General features: G+C 37.6%; 1 protein-coding gene across 1 annotated transcript; it reads left to right on the top strand.

Annotated features, from left to right (window-relative positions):
- The first annotated feature begins 8,813 nt into the window (after positions 1–8,813).
- On the top strand, positions 8,814–9,751 carry LOC141649389 (uncharacterized). The gene is made up of 2 exons (XM_074458081.1): positions 8,814–8,918; positions 9,035–9,751. Exons 1-2 carry the CDS (start codon positions 8,814–8,816, stop codon positions 9,749–9,751), a joined length of 822 nt encoding a protein of 273 aa, XP_074314182.1.
- The last annotated feature ends 3,188 nt before the right edge of the window (positions 9,752–12,939 follow it).

Genomic DNA, 12,939 nt, shown 5'->3' on the forward strand with positions numbered 1-12,939 from the left:
TTGTTGCATAACCTGGACCCTCATTTGTGGTCTGCTCAAGCTCTAAGTAAGATTGCAAGTATGATTGGGACCCCTCTTTATGCTGATCCAGTCACCACTAACAAAGAGAGACTGTCTTTTGCTCGGCTCATGATTGAGGTGGACCTTGCTCAGCCTCTGCCTGAATATGTAGTGATTGACACGCCGTTTCTGGGTGAAATAATTCAGGATGTGGAGTATGAGTGGCTTCCTTACTATTGCACCCATTGCAAAAAGTTGGGACATGAAAAAAAGGTCTGCAAGTTGTTGAAGAAAGAAACTGCTAAAGAGTCTAAGGCTCAAGGGGATGGGAAACATCAGGCTGAATCCATTTCAAAGCCTGCTGAGAATGTTAAACCAGTTGGAGTGCTTACTGAGATTGTGGAGGATGGGACCCTTGGGACGCAGGTCACTGTCACTGACTTAGGTGGGGGTGGTCAGCCTATTTCATTGGTCAGTGAGTCTGTTCCCTTGGTGGCTGGAGATAGGGCTTCCTTAGATCAACATGAGTATGGTGGGTCAGTGTAATACCCGGTATTTTAATATGATATTATATTAGGCCGAGTTACCAGCTGGGTCGTGTAGTGTATTTGTGACTCGGGTAATTATGTGACTCGGGTTTTAATTAATCTAACTAGGCTAGACCCGTATCGTCTTAATAGTACCTATCCTATATGTATAACCCATCTAACCAAACCCTAATCCCCCTATCACCATATTCATTTTAACCATGAGAAAAGAGAGAAAAGAGAGAAAAGAGAGAAGAGGGAGCCGTGTGTGAAGGGAGCCGCGTGAGGAATTGCGAGGCGATTTCTCAGCCTATTCTCATCCTATTTGGTAAGTAGACTATCCTATTACCTCTTTATTCAATTATTAGCATAATTATAGTAGTATTGGGATAATTTTCGTAACCCTAGAATTGGTTTGGGGGTTTTTGATTATAAATTGTATGAGATAAATGAATGGAATAGTTACAGCAATTTACAGATTCGTTGGTCTGTGTTATTTGAGTGTTTTACCTGTCTTAAAACCGTGGGATGCAAAAAATTAAAGAAGAGACTCATGTTTATTCCAAGCCTAGTTTATGCCTGTGAAAATTGGTAGCATTTCACCGTGTAGTTTTTCCTGATGAAATTATTTGTGAACGTCTATCTAAAAAGTCCGCAAATCAGTAGAGGCTGAAAGATTACTTCTAAAACATAATTTAGATATTGAATTGGTGCTGGGTCGTTTTCATATATTTAATTTAAAGAGTTTAGATGAGTTAGGCGTTGGTTTTACTTAAGAATCATTTGTCAAACTCGTTTTATGAATCAATACTTTTCATGCGACGGTTTCTGTCAGTTTTTAGAAATCAGTCTGAAAACCCTTGATAAGTTTGGAATTTGAGAAAAACACGTTGGATATAAATTGTAGCTAAGACTCATAGGGTTCCAATTCAATTGGCCTTGCATCAATTCGAATTTTCTGGAATTAGTTATTCATTTTATACCGAAGTCGCCATGAGCAGGAAATCGGGAAAAGTCGTGTTTGTTCTTTAAATTGATATTCCTATTAAGTAATGATGAGTCTAGGTTATGTGCATGATTAATTGACTGGGTAGATGGTAATTATACATAATTATGTTATGTAGGGGATGGATAAGTGAAGGATCATAAGTGATTGCTTGTGTGTGCTTGGATTGCGAAAAGGTAGGGAAATACACTTGACTTATTATCGTTGATGTTGAATTGTGTTGACTTGTTTGTGTTTCGTATGACCAAACTGTGAACGTTGACTTGCTTCGTGGCTGTTGATTTACGTTATGATTCATATCTTTGGAAGGTGATTGACTGAATTGATCGTATTGAGTATGTTATCACAACATTTGGTAACCGGCATGATTTTATGATTGATCAGTTCAAAGATATATATATTGTGTTGCATTAATTTCTTTTGAGCATTCATATGCATTGGAGATGGAGGATGTTGTGGTGATGTGATGTGGTGTGGTGAAGATGATGTTGTGATAAGGCCCGGGGCGGGTTCTCGCAGACTTGCCCTGGTGTCCTCAGTGCGAGTGGCGGATCGGCTACGGTCGATATATAGTCTAGGGGATCGGTATGGCTGGGTGTTCCGGGTTATGAGATATGAGTTGAGATGGAGATGGAGGTGACGGAGGAGCATGCATATCATATTTTGTTGTTTCATTGTATTCCCTACTCAACCTCGTGGTTGACCTTGTGTATTCGTGAACACCTGTGACGATCCAAATATTGGGGAGCAGGCTTGACAGGTTTATGAGATAGGCTGGGAGCTTGATGGGCGTGAGACACTGGATCAGAAGACTTAGTACCTAGATCATCATTTAGAAGACTTTCACTTTCATTTATGTTAGTTCCTTGTAATTTGATGTAAAAGAGGTTTTGTAATAATTAAGTTAAAGTAATTATATATTTTGCCTTGGAGTTTAATTTGTTATTCACTACCTCGGGAAACCGAGATGGTAACAGTCCGGTTTATTAGGGAATGTCTTGCTAAAGGCTCCTTCATAAATCGGGGTGTTACAAAGTGGTATCAGAGCGAACGATCCTCAGGCCTAAACCAATGAACCCAATGAACGTAGGATGTGTCTAAATAAAATGAACCCCTGGGAATAAACTGTTAGGAGCTCACAGTGCGGTTAAGAAGGCGCCCTTAATACGTGCTCTTTTGCCCTCTCAGTTTTGAACCAGGTAACCCGAGAGAAAATTGAGTGAATAGGGTAGTTAGAAGGAAAACCTTGGATATAATCGAGTTGATGTATACCTTGAGACCCATATATTCTAACCATTCTGCAGGACAACGTTACGGTAAGTATTTTGTATGAATGATGACGTGATCATATGATGTTGTGGAGATGAGAAATAAATTTTCGTGTTCAGATTGATAATCAATGAAGTGTTGGATTGTGGTAATCGTGAGCGTGAAAATAATTGCGAATTGATGATATTTATCTGGATGGATGTGAATGACGTGTTGATAGTGATATTATGTCTAGTGATATGCGGTTATGTGATCCCGAAGCCATGCTAGTATAGTATTATGATAGTAATCAGAAACACTATTGAATTGCTTGTTTCTAGTCATAGCAATCGTGATTTAGATGTAAGGAGTAGATCGAGATGCGAAGGGATTCTATGGGATAGATGTTTACGTAAGTACAAAGTGTGAGATTTAAGTTGGGATGGGTTAGTATACATAGTATGTTCATAAGAGCTTGTAACATAGTAAAGAATGACCTAGTGCTGAAACTCGTTTTGTTTGATTTTACTCTTTAATTGACCTTACTGCCATTTCTTTTCTGTTTATTTCCTATGGATGAAAATTTTATGAGAGATAGCCTCGTGAGTTAGTGTTCATTTGACGTTGGTTTCATGCTTATAGGATATACGGATTAGGAGTAATAAATATTTTAGTGGGCTGTGGTCAGGAAGTTTCTGTGCAGCGATGTTTCGACCAACGATTTTGTAAAAATCCTCAATTAAATTGTATTAATAATTTTTGCATAATTCCAACTCCATCGATCAGAAGATTCGCATATGTTTTCAAATTGATAAGCCACGAAAATTCTTGATGTCTCTATATTAAATGGTAAGTTTTGCAAACTGACCCAAGTTTCGGACCAATTGCTGTCACATACTTGTTTGGACCAACTGAGTTGTAAAATCCTTTAAAAATTGAATTCTTGAGCTTTGGACCTCATTCTTTTTCTCACTAATTATTAACTCTCTGTATGTTATAAAAATTAATATAATTCAAGTTTTCGTTGAACGGTTATTTATTCGTGATTTGTTTGGAAGTTACAACGTGAATCATAACTTTTAAAATGTGAATGCTATGTTGAGTTTTCATGCAGTTGTTCGATTATTTCATGAGCCATATTATTGTGAAATTATAGTGTCCTTATATGATGATAGTAGCACACATATTCATTGGTTATGTATCTTAACTAGTGATAAAAAAAAAATTAAAGTTTAGTTTATAACATTGTTGGCATGATAGTATGAGTGAAATTGAATAGCTTAATTTGATTCTTAATCGAGGGTGAAATATTTTATACGAGTCCAGTTGTTTGCATATTTTATGCTTGGCATGTTATAATATCTCTGGTGTGTTCATCATATTTGAATAGTGGTCGGATATATATAAATATAAAACTATATTGTCATATCTTGGTAAAGTTGGTGGCGTTAAATGTTAACTTGATTGTTCTAATATACTCGCATGAATATTTATAATAGTTATGTTTAAATGTTTACACATGGATGGTAGTAATGAGTATGTCTAAATGTTCACACATGTAGGATGTCATCGGAGTTCTAATGTCTTTCATGTGAGTCCGTGTGCCTATAGTTATACTTATTACTTTCATTGCATTAATTTATTTGATTGAACCTAAACTTATGATATGATAATAAAATAGTGTTGTTGCTCCTTATTGGATATGTTCATAGTTGTATTGTCATGAAATGCTAAGGTGATTGTTGCAATTGTCACGATATTTGAAATATAGTTTGATATAGTTACGATATTTGAAATATATTCTCGAACCGTCGCTATGAATTATAATGAGATAACCCTTTGATGATTCACATGTTATGCGTATGTTTAAATGATAGTCGTTATAGTTACGTTTAATTGAGCCACGAGTTGCCTATTTGTTCAAACCGTGCAAACCAGAGAACTTGTTCACCTTGCTAATCTTTTGTCATAGATAATGTTTTACAAGTTATATGATGGTATATGTACATGTTTAAGTTGTTTATGCGATATCTTTTATTTTGCTGAAAATGAATTATACTGAGTTGATGGATACAATTGAATGGTATGGTTGCTAAAATGTTAAACATATGTGTGATATGGAACTCATTTTGTTGTTATTGTGAAGCATATAACCATTAATACTCAATTGTAATTTCAGTTGTTTGACTTCTACATTATTAAGTTAATTACTCATGACGCACAGACGATGGTTCCGTAAGGAGTTTAACAGGGAATTTTATAATGTGCCTCCGATCTAAACTAATAATCTTCTTATATTGACTATATGGTTAGACTCTTGTCTAGTTCTTATGACGTGATAAATCGTTTTAAAATTTAACATGTGATTGAGTTGGTACTTATACTTTTGTGTGACCATGCAACCCGTGATAAATAGATCTGTAATAAAGAGGTAAAATTTTGATTGAACACAGTTAATTTGTAGTTACTTGCTTTACATCATGGTACGAATCGTATGCTTTGATGAGACGTCACCAGGGAATGTGTACTATTTAAAAGGTCTCCAATTAAATGCTGTAGTCGTGTTAGCCGTGAATATAACTGAGTAAAGAAGTGCAACTAAAATCCTGATGTTGAGGTAATAGTCGTTCATTAGTAAAGATAGGACTGAAATGAATAAGATGAACCTGTAAATTACGAAATATGAGTCGACACCTAAGCTCGTATTGTTTAAAGGAATTGAGTTAAGTTTATCTGATTTTGAGTTAAATGGATTCTATGGACGGCTCTGTTATAAGATTTATGTTAAGAAAGTTATTCACCGTCCAAAAAGTAAAAGTTTTGAAAATGAAATTAAATTTTGTCGTGTGAGTATAAATTCGGAATGAGATTTCCAAAAAGTGTCTGGTTGTATGGTTTCATGATATTTGCTAGTCCTGGGGGAATGAAGCTAGAACGGAGTCACAAATAGTGGGTTAATTTAGTCATGTTGTTCGTTCATGTAGTGAATTAGTGGGTTGTGGTTAGTTACGAATGTCAAAACGGGAAATGTAATGTGGTGATTTAAGTGAGTTGTGTGTTAACATGGTATGTTGATATTAGCATGATATGTAATGAATATTTGTAAAATTGGTGTAGTTAAATACATTTAATCTTTTATGTCATGGTGTTGGGTGCGGTTTAAATATATTTAGCACCAAGAATGAAATTTTATGTATGATAGTATTGTATGTTAACTTTCCAATATATTGTTTACTCGCTTGACTGCTCGACCAATAAGCTTGTAAAATTTGCCAATCAATGTGCATTCGTCATTCGTCATTCGACCAATATTTCTTGGAAAATATGCTATTTGACATGAACCATATGTGAGCACCTAAGCATCTTCATCTTTGTAACCTGAGTAGTAATGTATAAATTAGATTGACAAGCAGATCCTGTTAATGTTATTGCATGTATTGATTGATATGAAGAGTGTTTAGATTATACTGAAATGTCTTAAGTTATTCAACGTGGCTTTTGCTCCGATCCGTGGCGATGTCTTTCAGAAAGAAAGCCCGAGAATCGTAGCTTCCTTGAGAGAGCTTGTATATTGATTGTCTTTAGTAGGGATTAGTTAACTTGAACGTGAGTTGTGAATCTTTTATCCTCTTTCAGTTGTTAGCAGTAGTTTGAGAACTTTTGTTATAATAATTAAGGTTACGGGGACGTAACCATGTTTAAGGAGGGTAGGATTGTAAAATCTGTATACTTTCATGTGTGATTTCTCAGTTTGGCTATATTGGTTATGCGTTGTGTGGGTTATGTTGGAGTGTTACATGATGTGTTTCTGTTATGGTTAAACTTCGGGACGAAGTTTCTTTTAAGGAGGGTAGACTGTAATACCCGGTATTTTAATATGATATTATATTAGGCCGAGTTACCAGCTGGGTCGTGTAGTGTATTTGTGACTCGGGTAATTATGTGACTCGGGTTTTAATTAATCTAACTAGGCTAGACCCGTATCGTCTTAATAACACTTATCCTATATGTATAACCCATCTAACCAAACCCTAATCCCCCTATCACCATATTCATTTTAACCATGAGAAAAGAGAGAAAAGAGAGAAAAGAGAGAAGAGGGAGCCGTGTGTGAAGGGAGCCGCGTGAGGAATTGCGAGGCGATTTCTCAGCCTATTCCCATCCTATTTCGTAAGTAGACTATCCTATTACCTCTTTATTCAATTATTAGCATAATTATAGTAGTATTGGGATAATTTTCGTAACCCTAGAATTGGTTTGGGGGTTTTTGATTATAAATTGTATGAGATAAATGAATGGAATAGTTACAGCAATTTACAGATTCGTTGGTCTGTGTTATTTGAGTGTTTTACCTGTCTTAAATCCGTGGGATGCAAAACGATAAAGAAGAGACTCATGTTTATTCCAAGCCTAGTTTATGCCTGTGAAAATTGGTAGCATTTCACCGTGTAGTTTTTCCTGAAGAAATTATTTGTGAACGTCTATCTAAAAAGTCCGCAAATCAGTAGAGGCTGAAAGATTACTTCTAAAACATAATTTAGATATTGAATTGGTACTGGGTCTTTTTCATATATTTAATTTAAAGAGTTTAGATGAGTTAGGCGTTGGTTTTACTTAAGAATCATTTGTCAAACTCGTTTTATGAATCAATACTTTTTATGCGACGGTTTCTGTCAGTTTTTAGAAATCAGTCTGAAAACCCTTGATAAGTTTGGAATTTGAGAAAAACACGTTAGATATAAATTGTAGCTAAGACTCATAGGGTTCCAATTCAATTGGCCTTGCATCAATTCGAATTTTCTGGAATTAGTTATTCATTTTATACCGAGTCTGCCATGAGCAGGAAAATCAGGAAAAGTCGTGTTTGTTCTTTAAATTGATATTCCTATTAAGTAATGATGAGTCTAGGTTATGTGCATGATTAATTGACTGAGTAGATGGTAATTATACATAATTATGTTATGTAGGGGATGGATAAGTGAAGGATCATAAGTGATTGCTTGTGTGTGCTTGGATTGCGAGAAGGTAGGGAAATACACTTGACTTATTATCGTTGATGTTGAATTGTGTTGACTTGTTTGTGTTTCGTATGACCAAACTGTGAACGTTGACTTGCTTCGTGGCTGTTGATTTACGTTATGATTCATATACTGGAAGGTGATTGACTGAATTGATCGTATTGAGTATGTTATCACAACATTTGGTAACCGGCATGATTTTATGATTGATCAGTTCAAAGATATATATATTGTGTTGCATTAATTTCTTTTGAGCATTCATATGCATTGGAGATGGAGGATGTTGTGGTGATGTGATGTGGTGTGGTGAAGATGATGTTGTGATAAGGCCCAGGCGGGTTCTGCAGGACTTGCCCTGGTGTCCTCAGCTGCGAGCTGGCAGATCGGCTACGGTCGATATATAGTCTACCGGGGATCGGTATGGCTGGGTGTTCCGGGTTATGAGATATGAGTTGAGATGGAGATGGAGGTGACGGAGGAGCATGCATATCATATTTTGTTGTTTCATTGTATTCCCTACTCAACCTCGTGGTTGACCTTGTGTATTCGTGAACACCTGTGACGATCCAAATATTGGGGAGCAGGCTTGACAGGTTTATGAGATAGGCTGGGAGCTTGATGGGCGTGAGACACTGGATCAGAAGACTTAGTACCTAGATCATCATTTAGAAGACTTTCACTTTCATTTATGTTAGTTCCTTGTAATTTGATGTAAAAGAGGTTTTGTAATAATTAAGTTAAAGTAATTATATATTTTGCCTTGGAGTTTAATTTGTTATTCTCTACCTCGGGAAACCGAGATGGTAACAGTCCGGTTTATTAGGGAATGTCTTGCTAAAGGCTCCTTCATAAATCGGGGTGTTACAGTCAGGGACCATTAGCCCAGCTCATGCTCTGCCTAATAGCCTCAGGACCTCCAGTCATGGATTGGCTCTTAATACCCAGGGGGAGAATGAGCAGCAGCCTCAGTCTCCAATCCCTGTGTCATTAAACCAATTTGGTCCTCTAATTACAATGGATGATAGTGAGGGGTCTGTTGTTACTACTGTGACCAGGCTAGCTTCCAAAATGGTTCAAAAAATTCAGATACCTGGTACTACTAGTTGGGCTGAACAAGAGGTCAGTAAGGAAGAGGAACCACCCCCACTTCATTCCCCATGAAGATAGGTGCTTGGAATATCAGAGGCATGAATAAGCTTATTAAGCAATCAGAGGTTATTTCTTTTTTCAATAAGAACGAGTTGGATGTTATGTGTATAGTTGAAACTCGGATTAGGACCAATAAGGCTGCCTCTATTCAAAAGAGGAAGTTTAAGCATTTTTTCATTCTAGATAATTACTCTTCTCACTCAAATGGTAGAATTTGGGTTATGTGGAGAAATTCTACTATAAGTGTTCATTGTCAGCAAAGCACCAGTCAGTGGATTCATCTTCAAATTTCCTATGGTTCGTTTCTTGTGGATGTTACCTGTGTGTATGGGTTCAACCACCCTGCACAAAGGGTTCCACTCTGGGATTTTCTTTCTACTAGAGTCACTTGCCCTATTCCTTGGCTTGTCTTGGGAGATATTAACTGTGTTCGTACTATTGATGGGAGAATTAGTTCTGACCCTCCTAATCTTATTGCTATGGAGGATTTTAATTTGGCTATTGATGCTGCGGGTTTGGAGGAGCTTAAATCTCAAGGGTTTTGGTTCACTTGGACAAATAAGCAAGATCAAAATGATAGAAAGTGGATGCGTTTGGATAGAGCTCTGGCAAATGTCCCCTGGTTCTTGGCTTTCCCTACTACGTTTGTGGAGGCTCTTGCACCTGGGATTTCTGACCACTCACCTCTGGTTGTCTCCTTTGGGATAAGTCTTCACCCTAAGAAATTCTCTTTCACTTATCTTAAACTGGGGCCACGGGCGGTTTATGGATCTTGTTTGCAAAGAATGGAAAACTTCTATTAAAGGGTGTGCAATGTACCAGATGGTTCAGCATTTGCGTAATTTGAAGAAGCAGTTAAAGGGGCTGCACAAAGTCAATTATAGTAGTATCCAGGCCAAAGTCCTGGAGGTGGAACAACAGCTGCTTACCTGCCAACAACATTTGCAACAGAATCCTAGCAACTCTTTTCTTCATCAAGAAGAGAAGTCCCTTAGTCAAGAGTATTGCAGGCTTAAAAATGTGGAGCTCAGCATTGCTTATCAAAGAGCAAAGGAGTTTGATATTAAAATGGGGGATGCTAGTACTTCGTATTTTTTCTCTAAAATTGCTGCTAGAAGGAACTCTTCCAGTATTAGCAAGGTTATGGGTATGAATGGTAATGTTTGCACTGAGTTTGGTGATATTTCAAAGGCCTTTCTGGAATATTACATGAGTCTCCTTGGTATTGATGAACCAAAGTGGCGGATTTTGATGATATGGTTATACAACTGGACCTTGTCTAAGTGTTTTCGAGGGACTTTCTCTTCTTGATCTGTCACGCCTGCAGAGGTAAAAGCTGCCCTTTTCTCAATTGACCCCAACAAGAGCCCGGGTCCAGATGGTTACACCTCTGGTTTTTTTCGTGATGCCTGGGATATTATTCAGGGGAACTTTACAGCTGCTATACTTGATTTCTTTGCTACAGGTAAGCTGCTAAAAGAGGTTAATTCAACTCTTATCTCGCTCATTCCAAAAGGAAATGCCCCAAACACTGTATTGGATTTTAGACCCATTTCTTGTTGCACCATTCTCTACAAGACAATCATTAAGATTCTGACAGCCAGACTTAAAAGAGTCATGCCCTCTCTGGTGGGGATTGAGCAGGCTGCATTTATTTCTGACAGATCCATTTTTGATAATACCATGCTTGCTAATGAGCTTGTTAGAGGCTATGGTAGGAAGTATAAAACTCCTAGGTGTGTGGTCAAGGTGGATATTCGAAAAGCTTTTGATTCTGTGAGTTGGAAGTTCTTGAAGCACATTCGCCTCTTTTTGGTCTCCGTCTAAATTTTGCCATTGGATTTCTACTCTTGTTACTAGCTCGAGATTTTCCCTAAAAATAAATGGTAGTACTGAAGGTTTTTTTGAAGGAAGAAGAGGGCTAAGGCAAGGGGATCCTCTCTCCCCCTTGCTCTTTGTTCTTTGTATGGAAGTACTTACTAGGCTTTTAAAGCAAATGAAACAAGTTCCTCAATTTAGTCATCACCCTAAATGTGTAAAGCTGGAACTGTCCCATTTGATTTTTGCGGATGATTTATTGGTGTTTGTTAGAGGAGACTACCCCTCTGTTTTGGCTGTCAAACATTGTTTGGATACTTTCTCGAGCTACTCTGGCCTCACCCCAAATCCTAGCAAGACCAACATTTATTTTGTTGGGGTAAGGGGTAATGTCAAAAACAGCATTCTACAGGCTACAGGTTATGTTGAAGGCAAGTTTCCTTTCAGATATTTGGGCACACCTCTGCACTCTTCCAGGCTCACTAAAGATTTGTTCCAACCTTTGATGGCTAAAATCCGGAGCAAGCTTGGGTATTGGGCTAGCCTTCATCTTACTTTATCTTTGGCAAGGTGCATTTGATAAATTCTGCTATTTTTGGCCTGGAGTCTTTCTGGTGTGCGTGCTTGCTTCTTCCAAAGGGAGTTATTTCTGAAATTGAAAAAATTTGTAGACAATTCTTATGGGGGTCTGATGGTAAACGCATGCTTGTGTTTTTTAGCTGGTCCAAGGTTTGTAGGAGTAGGATTCAAGGAGGGTTTGATATCAGAGAAGTCCTCGGCTGGAACAAAACGCTTTTGCTGAAAATGTTTTGGTCTTATAATCATTCTTGTACTTCCATCTGGCTCCAATGGTCCAGGGAGTACATCTTCAAGCAGTCATCTGGTTGGGACCTTGTTGCTAATACATGCTCCTCTCCTATTTGGCGCGCAGTCCTATCCATCGAGACGAGTTTATTTCTAAGGTAGGCTCAACGGCGAGGCTAAACGCCTATTCCAGGCTTGGGCTGCAAAAGGCAAGCTGCCATTACAGGATGTGTACTCTATTTTCCATGGGACTCACCATGATCTTAGATGGATGGCCCCCATCCTGGATGGCATTGTTCTCCCCAAGCACGCTTTTGTTGCGACTCTAGCTGCCCAAAATGCTCTTGCTACTGTCGACAATGTCTGCAAGCGAGGGGTCCTCATTGTTAACAGGTGTGTGCTTTGTCTTCAAGATGCTGAAACTTGTGCTCATCTGTTCTTTGGTTGTCCCTATTCCAAAACTTTGATGCAGCAGGTTTTGATTTGGCAAGGTACAACTCGGCAGGTTTTGAGCTTAAAGCATGAACTTTATAAACTTGCTCTTAGTAGGAATAGGTCCTGGAGATCCAAGCTTGCTAGGTGCTCTTTTTCTGCTGTCATCTATTTTTTGTGGCAAGAGCGTAATTTAAGAGTTTTTGATGGGGTGCGTAGAGATGTAAGTGTGTTGTTAAAGCAGATTAAATACGTTGTTTGTGTCCGTATGTATGCTTGGAGTAATGGGATATACAATTCCCAAATGCTCCAATTACTTCTAGGGTGACTCGATTGTGGTCAGTTGGGTGTTTAGTCTTTTAGTTGGTTCTGCTTTGTAAGAAACTTTATTCCCATTTTTTTAATGAGAATTCTGACTTTCTTCCAAAAAAAATAAGAGTTTTAGAAAGATAAAATTCTTCCTCTTTCTCCCTTCTCTTAACCGAAATAAAGAGAACCAAATAAATATTTTTGGGTCATTTTTATTTAAATTAATATTGTTCTAGTAATAATAATATTAATTTTATTAAGAGATTACCTTGGGTATTAATCCTTGGGAGGGATTCTACACTTGAATCCTTGTTCATCCAATATTTGGAGAGCTCATGAACAAGTGAGTAGGAGAACTCACTTGTGCCCAAAATCCGAAATTTCAATGTAAGGGTTGATGATTTCTTCCTTATTTTTATTATTGTTTGCATGCATAAGATCAATGTTTAATTTTTTGACTAAATTAAATCATCACATATATGAATATGTTAAGTAATGAGATATAGATTTCTAACACCTACCACGGTCAATGACGGTCAACAATGGTCAGGTCAGAAACTTTGCAGTCCAATGTCGCTATAGGTCCAATTCTCGAGTCCTATGGTGGTCTATATAAGTCATACTATCG

This window comes from Silene latifolia, chromosome 3, assembly GCF_048544455.1.
Source record: "Silene latifolia isolate original U9 population chromosome 3, ASM4854445v1, whole genome shotgun sequence".
NCBI lineage: Eukaryota > Viridiplantae > Streptophyta > Magnoliopsida > Caryophyllales > Caryophyllaceae > Silene > Silene latifolia.

Excerpts from the sequence above, each read along its gene's own strand:
- LOC141649389 (XM_074458081.1), top strand. The coding sequence starts at position 8,814 with ATGGATGATAGTGAGGGGTCTGTTGTTACTACTGTGACCAGGCTAGCT. Across the intron at positions 8,919-9,034 it reads CTAGTTGGGCTGAACAAGAG|AACGAGTTGGATGTTATGTG; the intron begins GTCAGTAAGGAA and ends TTTTTCAATAAG.